The 13,005-nt window shown below is 40.3% G+C and overlaps 1 protein-coding gene across 2 annotated transcripts in view; it reads right to left on the bottom strand.

The window, feature by feature from the left end:
- Positions 1-694: 694 nt before the first annotated feature.
- Positions 695-13,005, bottom strand: part of Stap1 (signal transducing adaptor family member 1) — a 38,002-nt gene continuing 25,691 nt past the window's right edge. For both annotated transcript variants that reach the window (XM_038345616.1, XM_038345610.1), the window contains 3 exons: positions 8,857-8,926; positions 6,755-6,851; positions 695-1,352 (listed from right to left, as the gene is read on the bottom strand). In XM_038345616.1, coding sequence (XP_038201544.1) covers positions 1,291-1,352; positions 6,755-6,851; positions 8,857-8,926 — 229 coding nt within the window. In that variant the 3' untranslated portion in view covers positions 695-1,290. The remainder of the gene's footprint in view (positions 1,353-6,754; positions 6,852-8,856; positions 8,927-13,005) is intronic.

A 13,005-nucleotide genomic window follows, 5' to 3' on the forward strand; every position in this document is an offset into this window, starting at 1 on the left:
AGAGGGAGGGAGGGAGGGAGGGAGAGAGGGAGGGAGCAAGAGAGTGAGGGAGGGAGAGAGAGGAAGGAAAGGAGGGAAAGAAGGAAGAAAAAGAAAGAAAAGGAAATCAAGAACTTGTTTTCAAAGAAGAAAGTGTGACTGAGGTTGTATTCAAGAGATCTAGTCTGGATGTTGGGTCTGTACTTTTGAAGAAATGAATCACCGTCTGTATGTGTTGGGGAATATTATTTTCAGGTGTGGGACATTTATTTACGCCGCATTTGTTTAACTCTATGAAGCTGTTACTGTGCCTGTCTAAAACACCTGATGGTTCTGATAAAGAGATGAGCGGCCAATAGTGAGGTAGGAGCAAGGACAGGTGGGATTGGCAGGCAGAGTATAAATAGAAGAAGAACTCTTGGGAGAGAGGTAGAGGAACAAGAGAACAAGGTGAGGAGGACGTCAGGGGACAGCCACACAGCCACTCAAAGTAAGAGTAAGAAAGAAAGAAAATATGCAGAAATAGAGAAAGATAAAAGCCCAGAGGGAAAAGGTAGTCGGGATAATTTAAGTTAAGAAAAGCTGGCAAGAAACAAGTAAAGCTAGGGCTGGGCATTTATACCTAAGAATAAGCCTCCGTGTGTTATTTGGGAGCTGGGTGGTGGGCACCCCAAAAGTCAAAAAAGTAAAACATCACACACATGCATGTACAGTATTAAATTTGAAAGTGTTTATTTTATTATCCTTTAATGATACACAGCTTAGTTTTGAGCTAGTAGAATGATAACTTCAAGGAAAAACATAAAAATAAATTGCAGTTAGTTCCATGAACATAATATGAAGCATATAGCATTTCTACCAGGTGGACATTTCCTACTTCATGTCTGTGGCCGCCAACCAGATCATTTAAATGACTTACATTTGATTCATTTGTCCAATCAGATTTTACCAAAAACCTAGTTAGGGTTTAGAAGATAATGTAGGATTTAGGGGAACTAGATAATCTGCAATGCAAATTGTACATGTGAAATGTATTTAAATGAAGCCAAGGAGGAACAAAAACCTGGCTGTAGAAAGTAATTTTTCCCCACTTAGTACAGAGAAATGCATGTGTCAAGTTACTGTACAGACAGCTGTGGTAACCAGTAAATTGATTTCCTACTGATAAAACAATGAAATTGTATGCTACATTATTTTATTCTTGTTCCCAAACAAGTGATTTAGGGTCAGAGATAATTGTCTTTTAAAGTGAAAATCTTCCTTTTGAAAACAATAAATACCAAGACCTATGGAGGCAGTTTTCACGTTATTTCATGCCTTATGTGGATTTTTCTTCAGCTTCTCACTTATCTCTTCTGTGTTGGGCTCTTGACCTGGAAATTATGGGTGGAAAGTCTTGATTAGTTAATGAAGCGATTCTGTAGGACCAAGTTTTTCTCTACCCTCAGTAGGAGTTGTTTTTCTTGCTTGTTCCTAAAACACTAGTGGTGGTATTAAGTTTTACATAATAAGATTTCTTTGAATATTTTTGTACCCTGGACCTCAAATATCATGTATTTTATTATACTTAAGCTTCATGTTCTGTATACCTTTCGTGCTGTATTTTGAAATGACTTTTAAGCTGGTAATTTCTGACATTGGGAAGACTAAATTGAGAGAATATCTCTTGTCTATTCTATTTCTATTGCTGCTCTTGCCTCTTGGTATCGGAGAGAAAGCTGGACACTATCACAGTGTAGCAAGGGTCAAAGACAATTCCAGGTTCTTTTCATTAGTATGCTATGTAAACACACTGGCCAGTTCCACAGCTCCAGATCCCTGAACCGCTAAGCACGGCTAGACTCAAGGTTAGACATTAGACTAAGTGTTCTGGCAATTCACACCGTGCCTCAACAAGCAAGTCTAGGTTCCAGAAAGGATCACCAGATTCCACAAAGTTTCTTAAATTTGGCTTTTGAGGGGTTGGCTATGGTTTTTCTCAGGAAGTCCTATTTTCCTTCTCTTTCTGCCTTTGAAAATCTAAATATGGTCCACTCCAGAAGCTTTTCTGGTTTGAAAAGGCTGCCTGGGCATCTGTAATTCACTTGTTCTCCCTATTAGTCAATAACTCTGATAACAAAGGAACCAGATGCAAGGGAGTTAAGTAATACTCTTGATCACAAAGCAAACCAAACCAGTTCAATCACATAGTGATAATAAGCTAGATGTCTGTTTTTCAAAATCATTTGATGTAACTTAAGTCAGCAGTCCATTTTCATTTTTTTTTCTATTGCCTGCTTTCTTCTTCCCTGGTTCTAACACCCCAAAGAAAATCCTTTCTGTCCATAGAAACCAAGAAACTGAGAACTGAGAGAGTGGGATTTGCTTTTGCATGTTCTTTTTGCTTTGTTTTATCTCTAACTTGTTGGAAGAGACACAGCCCCTAGCTCACAGGACAGCAGGACAGCCCTGGCTAAGCTCTCAGGCCTCTTCTTTTACCTAGACAGTGCAGTGGTCCTTAGGACAGTTAGAGACATCCTAGAGGTAAGAACTGGGAAAGAGCGCCACCTAGTGTTGCATTGACCGTGCACAGAGTCCAGGCTTACCAAGAGCTCCTCTTGTACAAAGATCCAAGAGGTGGATTCAGTTGTTCTAGACAGAAATTTTTATTTTATAAAGATTCAAGTAGGGGAGGGGAGGGTAAGTAAGTATACCACTGTGTCCGGGCATAATTTGAAGACTGCTCTGACTAGCTGGGCGGTCTGCTCTTGATCAATCTCTGCTATATATAAAATGGTGCTGTTTGGGATGGGAAAGCAATTTTTTCAATATATTGAACTTTTGTATGGATTTTTTTTGTAATAAGTGATCAAGGTTACAAATTTTTTTAAATAGAAAAGAGAAGAGACATTTTGTAAGAAGGCAATATTAATCCAGCCATCACGTAAGCGCTCTGGATGGAGGTGTTCCACAGAGCTGTTGTCTGTTCAGCTACTTCTCTTAAATTCCTGATTCCTGAGGGGTGGGCAGGTGGGGCTGGGGTGGGGGGAGGGTTCTCTTCAATGTGCTAGTTGTGTTTTTTAAGATAGTGTAACATGCTTAAATTTCTTATGCGACATTAACAAATAAAAAGCTGTTTTACTATTAAAAAAGGATTCAAGTAATGTTGGAATAAAAAATACAGCTAAATGTAAGTAGCAAAGTCAGAAACATACTTTTGAATTTGCATTGTATCAGTTAAAGTAGGAGGCCAAGTTTTGGATATGTTTTTCTACATGGGAAGATTATTTTTATATTTTAGTGGGTGTTTTTTTGTGGGTGGTCTCTCCAATTCCTGTGTGCCTCTCCCTAGTCCAAGATTTTTTCTTTAATATTGTTACATGTATATGTGTATGTATATGTGCGTATACTGATATGACTTACTGAGTTCATTTACCTTTGCTAGTATGTACATGTGTCCAGGACTGAACACTTAGGACTGAACAACATATGTGAAAGCTTCTCCATGGAGGGCACTGATTCTCCTCTCTGTGTGGTCCTTGATCACCTGTAGCTCTTCCTTCCACACGGCTATGCTAATAAAAGCATGGTAATGGCACAAAAATGTGCAGACTAACGGAACAAAGCAGAAGGCCCAAACATGAGTGTGCTTAACTATAGCCATCTGATCAATACTTGACAACAATACAGAAAACTCAGGAGAAAAGACAACGTCTTCAATAAATGGTGCAGGGAAACGGGATCTCCACATGTAAGAGAATGAATCCCATTCCCCAGATACTTGTTTAGCCATGCCGTTGTTGCTATAGTTAGGAAACAAACAAAATCTCCCTTAGCTGATGAATGGTAGCTGACAATGTGTGTGTCAAAGGCTCTGAGCTCTAAGCTGCAGTATGGACCATTGCCCTAGGACAACATCTTGAGATGTACAAACCTAAAGCAGCATAACTAAGGTAACTGACTTGGAGCTTCTTCCCACAGCAGTTGAGACAGCTGCTCCACCCTAGCCAGAATAATTGCCTATCTAAAGCAGGTAAGTGCTGCAGAGACTTTAGAAGGACTCAAAGACTCCTGACAATAATACTCAGATTGCCCAAATGGAACCTAAAATTAATTGGTAGAAAGTCAGAAAGTCAGAAAGTTGATCTGGGCATGGTCATGCATGCTGTTAATCCTAGTACTCAGGAGGCAGATGCAGGCAGATACCGAGTGCAAGGCAAGTCTGGTCCCTGAAGTGAGTTCCAGGACAGCCAGGGCTGTTAAACAGGAAAACCAAAAGAAAACCAAAAAACCGAGAGAGAGAGGGGGGGGGGGAGAGGGAGAGGGAGAGGGAGAGGGAGGGAGGGAGGGAGGGGGGGAGAGAGAGGGATGGAAATTCTACAGAAAACACACACAGAGAGACACACATGTCATTAAGAAAGCAAGCGAATGGAGCTATCCATAGACTGCAAAGCAGCTACATTTGTTTTTAACCTGTAGGGAGAGCACTAGAGATCACATGCAGGGTCCTCCCCAGCCTGAGCATAAGGCCCCTGCATCTAAGGTGGAATGAAAACCATACTGAAACTTAGAAGGCAGAATATTAGAAATAAATTCACTTAATAAAACATAGTATTTCTCACAAGCAAGCACATTTTGGTTTATTATGCAAATCCAACACTTAATACAGTATAATCAAGTGGGTTTCATCTAAGGCTTAAAACTTAGTATACCTTACCATATTAACCAACTAAGGGAAAACTCTATATGTGATCATATACAACAGATGAAAACAATTCACAAATTTTAGCATCTATCCATGATATCTGAATAAAATGCCATTCCAAAAAGTAGCAGTTGTTAAGGAAACTTTCTTCATTCTGGCATAAGAGAAGGAAGAGGAGGAAGAAGAAAAATGTACAATCATACTTAGTAATGAAAGGTGGAAGTTTTCCCCCCAAAGCTGGGAGCAAGGGAAGGAGGTTTTAGGTGCTCCAGCCAGTACTGTAAGAACAAATACAGTGTATGCACGTTGAGAAACATGAGCTAAAGCTAACGCTGTCTATCATACCAGGAATCCTATAGTAAAGTCTCAAGAAGTCAGGCGTGGGGGTACATGGCCCATAATACAAGCACTTAGGAGGGGACGACAAGGTCAGTTTCAATTTCCCATTAAGCTGGAGCCTATGTAAGTGACAAAGACTAGAAAAACTGCCCAATCAAATTCAATCAAATTTTCTGATCTGTAGAACAATGAACCAATGAAATAGTTATTGATTTAGCCATTGCCGCGGCGGTTTGTTATAGAGCGTTGAATAATTAACTGACAGGATAATATCCAGGGATGAGGAACATTACAATGGATTTTCTACATACTCCAAACTTTATTTTAAGAAATCCCAAGGGTTTGGAGAGAGACTGTTTGAAGAAGTCATTCTTTGACAGAACTCTAGTAGGTGTGTTTTCCTGCATACATACCAAGCAATGTATTATGTTGACTATGTGTATAGTTATGTGTCCATGTTTAGGATCATGGGTTATGAGAAGTTTCAGAAGCTAGACAACCCAGAGAGAAAGTTAGGGATGAGAGGAAAGGGGGCTGCAGGAACTAGTAACTCAAAGAGCAGGTACAAACACTAAGGGGAAAAGCCATGGTTATTTTAATGGTATTTCAAAACCTGCAATTAGATTCACATAGCAGAAGATGAAACAATGTTTCAGACTCAGGAAAGAATTTTTTAGAACAAGAATCCAGTGAACCGTGTTGCTTCGAGAGTCATGAATACCATAACAGGCCTTGCCAAGTAAACTGTGTGACCACATCTTAGAGATACTTCCTCTGCTAAGTGTACAGAGGACCACACTGATGAAGATGGCACTTGGTCATTTACCTAAGATTCCTGCAGACTCTGAGCTCTTGTACTTTATGTATTTTAGGTAGCATTCAAAGATAGTGATATTTTAAGAACTTAGACTTTTAAACCTACTGATGTTTTTGTTCATGAGACTTTGCAGATATGCCCTTGATAGACAAAGTTTTTCTTTATAACGTGTAGGAAAAGAAACTGTTTTTGAATTAACCCCAAACTAGCTGGAGACGCTTAGCCTCTTCTGCTCAGAGCTTGCCCAGTGACTGCATGTAGACTGTTGGGTAGGACAGGGGAAGATGAGCGAGTCTAGCTTGCCTCGCTATGGTTAAAACAAGAATGCAGATGGAGCCAATGTCATGAGCGTGTGACCTGTACTGTTGACGCAGGTCTCATTGCTCAGCTTAATGGACGGCTACCTACCACTGTTTTAAAGTTCTTCCTTTATGAAAAAGAAGCCCACCAATTTGGAAGCTGGCCCCAGCTATAACTTGTGACAGTAGTTCCTCACCATCTGCTCACTCCTAGGTCCTTGCCATCTGACTTCATTGCCTTTGTAATTAGAATAGCACTCTATTAGGTCATTTATTACCAAATGGCCAATCCCCACAGCCCTTGCTTAATCTCAAGCATTCTACCCAGGCCTAAGCATCTGACACGATTGTCGGCCCATCCCTTTTTATTTCCTGTTTGCTTCCCAGGAGTCTATATTGTTTTGTTTTCTCCTGTGTCCCTGGACTTGTTTGATAAAGACAGACAGAATGATGGAATGAGGTTAATAATCACAATGCATGCCTCATAGACTGTCTGGAAGGAGTGGCTATTCCCCCCAGACTCTGACAAAGATGATTGCCAAATGGAGAGCTTTACATTTTAAATTTTGAGTTTGCACTGTGGCGTGTTTGGGGTTTTGGTTTTTGTTTGATGCAGCTGTAAAGTGAAGACCATACCGAGACTGTCATCCATTGAATGTATGAATGGTCTCAGATTCCCTCGCGTCTCCTTCACAAAATAGTCAACGACGCTGAAAAGGTTTGGGAGTGTTACCTGTGGGAAAGAAAGGGAGAGATGGCTCAGTGCCCAGCTAAAGAGAAACAAGAGATGCTCCCCTGCACTTTAGTGGGGATTGTTGTGTATTTCCTGACCTCCAGACAGTCAGATCAGCTAGACATCAAACTTCAATGACCCCTTAAACAGCAATGATTCTTAGCCATGACTGTTTCATCCCTTTTAAGGACTGCGTGGCCATTCTTTGGTGATGAAATACTCTTAGCATTGGGTACAGTCTGATAAACATTTAAGTACTTTGCCTTCCCATAATTAAAATGGAAAAATGACTCATTTTAGGCCAATTTAATTCCTTCCTAAAATTGGGATTTCAATAGGCAAATAAGAAAAACATGGCCACTCCATAACCAAATGTTTCCTAGTCCCTAAAATTTGCTAGCCTCTAAAATGGTTATAAGAAGAATCTTCTATAGACTGATAATTATATTTTCTTAAATTGGGCACAATACGTTTTCTCTACTAGAAACCCCAGTGAATTTTTAAGCATTTTAATCCTTCATTGTACAAGGGTCTGTGTGTCACTAAAATCTCTCTACCCTATAACTCAATACTTTTATACAAGTGAAATCTGGTTAAACCTGAATATCCCAAATAATCTGGAAGTGAAATAAATTATTAAAATGCAACCTGGAAGCTGGGCGGTGGTGGCGCACGCCTTTAATCCCAGCACTTGGGAGGCAAAGGCAGGCGGATCTTTGTGAGTTCAAGGCCAGACTGGTCTATAAGAGCTAGTTCCAGGACAGGCTCCAAAGCTACAGAGAAACCCTGTCTCAAAAAACCAAATAAATAAATAAATAAATAAATAAATAAATAATAAAATAAAAAATGCAACCTGGTTGAAGGGCAGGGTAACAGTGGAGTTTGAAAGGTGAAGGAACTATCCAGACTGTCCATTTTCCTTCTCCTGTGGACCGTAGAGGCTAACCACAGGAAGTACAGGCCTCCACTTACAAAGGTGCAATAGTTACATTGGTCCTTACTGGAACCCCTTCTGGTCACTTGGTTTTATGGATGCCCCTTCCTAGACTTCTGCCTCATTTGTTAGAACTCTGCTTACAAAGCTCAGTTGGAGCCAGGCCTGGTTAGTGCACACCAAGCACTTGGGGAGCAGAGGCAAGAAGGCCTTGAGTTTATGATGGTCTGAGATACATAGTTGGATCCATAGACATGGACCTGAGACGTTCTGGAGCCATTCTTATTAAAGTGAGCTGTGCAACAGTGTCTCTGTGAGCCTTACAGTCAACACGTGAGAAATTCTACTTGTGCATTGCTATACAATGCACCTAGAGAAACCAGGAGCTAATTTTAAAGAACTACAGGCCACATCACCACCTTTTCAATGGCGGAGACTAGTCTAAACGTCAGTTTACTTCCTGTATAATAGGCATAACAATATCTACCTCTTGGAGATAGAAAAGATTAAATTGCATGTGTAAGTTACTTGGCTGTGCACCAGACATTGTGCTGGAGGAGAGAGAAGACAGCCTGTCGTTAGCTCCGTGATATAATAACTAAGCTTGAAGAGGAGATGAAGACAAAGAAGAAACCTGGCCTTCCAGTACACTGCTGTTAAGAGAGCATTGTTGGACTTCTGTGTGGTAGGTATTAGAAGACAAGGAAGGCACTGAGATTGCTTCCCTGCAGATATAGTCTCATTTGGGTATTTGTAAATAGAGGATATTATACTGACCCTTCATAAAATGCTTTTCTTTCCCTGAAGCAGTTATATTGAGTAATCATTTGCAGAGAGAGTGGAGGGAAAAGCACTTGTAGAAGCAGGCTCTCTTCTAGTTAATCTCAGCTGCCTGAGCTGGCGAGGCACTCACCCTTTTGTCTTACCTAGAAGTGCTCATCTCCCTTCTACCACTACCATGTCTATTCCCGAGGAAGACTTCTGCGTTCTCACTTCCCTCTGCAGTCTCTAAGGGTAGGTTCGGAAGGCAACAGGAGAAAGCTTATCAACAACAAAGAGATGGCTACGTACGGGTTTTTCCAGGTCTATGGTGTAGTTCTTTCCAGCGCTCATCACTTTGTAGTGTTTGATTCTTGGCATTCTAAAATGAAGCACAAGGTTGGCATTCTTTTGGTTAAAGAGTTGAGTCAATGCAAGCTTAATGAATCGAGAATGTGCGCTGTGTAGTAAACTGGTACATCTACAGCTATGGCTTAAGCTAGAGCATCCTGTTTCGTCATTGGCATTACTTTATCTCTTTGAGTCAAGTGGTAATACATGAGGAGGTATAAAAAAGCTGAGCCACTACATTGGTAAATGAGAAAAGAATAGGTGAAAATAAAAACTAAAACTCTCTCCGTCAGTAACCTATAAAATCTTATTAAAGGGGGGGCTGGAGAGATGGCTCAGTGGTTAAGAGCATTGCCTGCTCTTCCAAAGGTCCTGAGTTCGATTCCCAGCAACCATATGGTGGCTCATAATCATCTGAAATGAGATCTGATGCCCTCTTCTGGCCTGCAGGCAGACACACAGACAGAATATTGTATACATAATAAATAAATAAATATTTTAAAAAATCTTATGAAAGGGTAGGGATGTAGCCCAGGGTAGGGATGTAGCCCTTGGTAGGGATGTAGTCCAGGTTCAGCACTTGCCTAACATGTATAAATATCCACTCCCTAAAAATGAAAAATTAAATAAAGTAAACCAAAACCCAAAGGAGTAAAAAGATCTTTTCTGGTCATATGTAAGTTAAATAATGTATCCATTCTACTAAAAGGAAAGTAAAAAGAATTATTGAAAGCAAATAGCCTTGGACTCCACCTCATCACCAATCCCACCAAATAGCCTTCCACAGCTGTCGTTATGCGAGCTCAAATGCTATCCTCCATTGCTGCTAACTTTGTGGATCTCTTAACGACGAGAAAAATGTCGGCTGCTAAATAACAGGTGGTTGGGAATTTAAATACAGCAGAGGTATCTTCAGGTCTTCCCCTTTAGAAATAACACCCTAAATTGTTACCACCCCAAAGGGTAAGATTTTGTTATGAACTGCTTCAGAGCAAGAAACCCCATTGTGCTCCAACATTATAAACGCATCATTAATAAAGCGAAATTGAACAATATCCGGGCCTCATCTCATACTGCTGTCTGCTGTGAGCTGAGAGTCCCTGCTGAGAAGCCAGTGTCCGTGGCAGTTAGTTTTGCGCAGAAGCATGTTTGTCTTGAACTTAATTGGTTCACGTGGCAATTGTGTTTCGCCCAAACGTTTTCTAATGGTGACAAATTAACAGCATGTATTATGGTGTCATTTATTTGAACTAGTTCAAATTTGCCTCATATTCAGAAGCTAAGGAAAACTATTCATTAAGTTTAACTTGTCTACAGGGTTTTTTCACCTTCTTTTTTAGAATCACAACTTTCCCACTTCCAGTTCATATTCCACGAGGGCTAAAAAACTGTACAAGTGTCCTTCCTATATGGGGACGTTCCTCATCTACCATTACATCCAAATCTCTGCTCCCCTGGATACCACATCCGAAAGAAAATCTTTAATCTCAATAGGCTGCTTTCAAAATGAGAAAAGCCTTAGCCAAGCTTCTTACTTCAAAAGAAGTGTTCCTTAAGAATGAAAGGTCATGAATCAGTTCCAGACGGGCAGAGAAAGTGTCCTTGGACAGAGGGCATCTTACATGTACCTGTTCAAGATGGTTGGCTCTGACTTTATCGTTACCCCATCAGGAAAAGATCTTTGTAACCAGAAAGTTCCTGTTGAAAACTCTCTTCAATTTCATTAGAACTCCAGTATCCTGAGAATAAATGACTGCTAAATGGGAGACAGGACAGTTGGCTTAAACTCTGTTTCTGTCATATGTGCTCTCTACACGTCCCTTATCATGTGTGTTAGTAGGTGTGTGTAGGTATGTGTGTGTATTTGTAACAGAGAGAATATGTGTGTGAGAGAGAGTGTGTGTGTATGCATGTGTGCGTGCATGCACATGTGTGTGTTTTCAGTCTACATAATGATGATAAAGGTTTACCTCTTAGGGTTCTTGTGGGCTAATAACTTGCAAAATCCCTAGTACGCTCCTTGACATATTTAAGGACACACTAATTTATACTTATTTTTATCTACATTTAATATGTAAATAATATTTATTGTTTTCTGCCACTCTAGTTTGTAAAGCATGGGAAATGCTATGTGTCTCAGTTATTCTTTTGTGCCTGTAGGAAATGTCTGTAGCACTCAACACAAGGTACACAAAGGGCATCATATAATGGGACAATGATTGGTGCTAATAACCATCCCATCACATAATCAATTCTTGGGGAAGCTGTGAGATGAAATCAGACAGGGGTCAGCAGAAGCTCTTGGGACTTTGGAGTAATGGGACTACATTCTGACGTCAAAGGTGATGCAGAGAAGCAGGAGCCCTGAAGTGTCACAGGCTTTGTCTCTCCCTTTAGGCTACTTTTCTCCTAACTGTTGTTTTGGTTTGGTTGGCAAAGGAAAAAGCAAAATGGATAAAACTTGCTGTTTGAAGCATTCTGGTTATGATATCAAAACCAGAATAAATAAAATGAGAGGTGGCAGCACACACCTGTGATCCCAGCATGTAAAAGGCTGAGTCAGAAGAACGCAAGAGAACCCAAATGAGACAGAAAAAAAGAAGCCAGTCTTTAAAGAAAAAGAAGAGCATGGCTTTAAATATGGTTCTAAATGTTTTCTTAGTTTTTGATCTCAAGTTTTGCAAAAGGATGAGTCTGGGGGAAAGATACTCTACTTCCTCCTTAGCTAATAATGACGTACTTGACTATAATGGCACCTAGTTGAAACAACTTCAAAGGGAAAAACAGAGTTTGAGGCTTGTTGTAAAAATAGCTTTATGTCTTCTGAATTCTCGTGCCACGGAGCTGGCTAAAGACAGCTGAGGCTCTGCTCTGAGAGAATCACCTGATGGTTTGGCCCTGGCAAGCTCTGTTTACTCCTGAGAGCAGCCCTCTTTCCGATGGCTGATTGGTAAACACATGGGGGGAAAGATACTTTCATGTTCTGCTTTGTAAACCAGCTTGTCCTCCCCAGCTCGTGTTTACCGGACTCACTCATCAACTTGCACGGCTGAGCACTTCTCGTGGAACCTCCCTGAAAGAAAACAAGCTTGTTTGGGGGAAACACAGGTGTTTCTCAACAGTCCGGGTTGCTGCCATTTTACATTAAGCTCTCCATTGGCAAGACACAGTTCTAATCCTCTCTCGGATTGCTGTCTCTACGAACCAAGTGACATATTAAGTAGAAGGTATTAAACCCTGAGCATAGGGGTGAATTTTCTGCTTTGTTTTGCCTGCTCTGGGAGCTGGTGCTTTTCCAGGGTCGAGGACAGCCCAAACTTGGGCTGAAAATGGACAACACCGATGGGCATCCCAAAGTGTCTAGAGGGGTAAACCCAGCAGGCCTCAACCTCAGCGGAAATCTGTAGTGGGAGAAGCAGCCTTCCCAGGGAAGAGCACATCATTTGGTTGTCCGCTGCCAAATGATGAGCCTTGAAAACATACATGCAAGTAACATTAAGGGAAATCTATGTGTATATGCATGCAATAACCATTAGGAACGTTTATGTTATATGTTACGTTTAGGAACACACATATGCATGCAATAACAATTAGTGAAAAAAAAAGGGGCTTCAATTTGAAGAATGGAAATGAGTATATGGTAGGGTTTAGACAGAGAGAAGGAAACTGAGAATGTTGTATTTATATTATAATCTTAAAAAGAAGAAAAAAGAAAAAGACCTCTGTTGGTCAATAGCCAGATTCACTGGTAGTTCTAACTTGTACTTCTTTTGGACTTGTTTTGAGATCCCCAGTTAAATTATTAATCAAATAAATTATAAATTTAAAAAATCTATAATATTTTATTATATCTAATGGAGCTGAAAATTTTTTGCTTGTGTTTAGTTTGTAAAAGCATATGACATTACAGCATATGCTGTAAGATAAAAAATGCTAATATATATAATAAATAGGAACCATAAGGAATCCACAGGAAAGTTGACAATTATTCCCTGTGGAAAAATATAAAAATACACACACCGATTTGGGAGCCCCAGGATCTAAGTTATCACCTAACATTCTTGCCACCTGTTCATGCCTACTGCATGAAAACAAGTGTCTATTGCTATC

This window comes from Arvicola amphibius, chromosome 1, assembly GCF_903992535.2.
Source record: "Arvicola amphibius chromosome 1, mArvAmp1.2, whole genome shotgun sequence".
In the NCBI taxonomy this organism is placed as follows: domain Eukaryota; kingdom Metazoa; phylum Chordata; class Mammalia; order Rodentia; family Cricetidae; genus Arvicola; species Arvicola amphibius.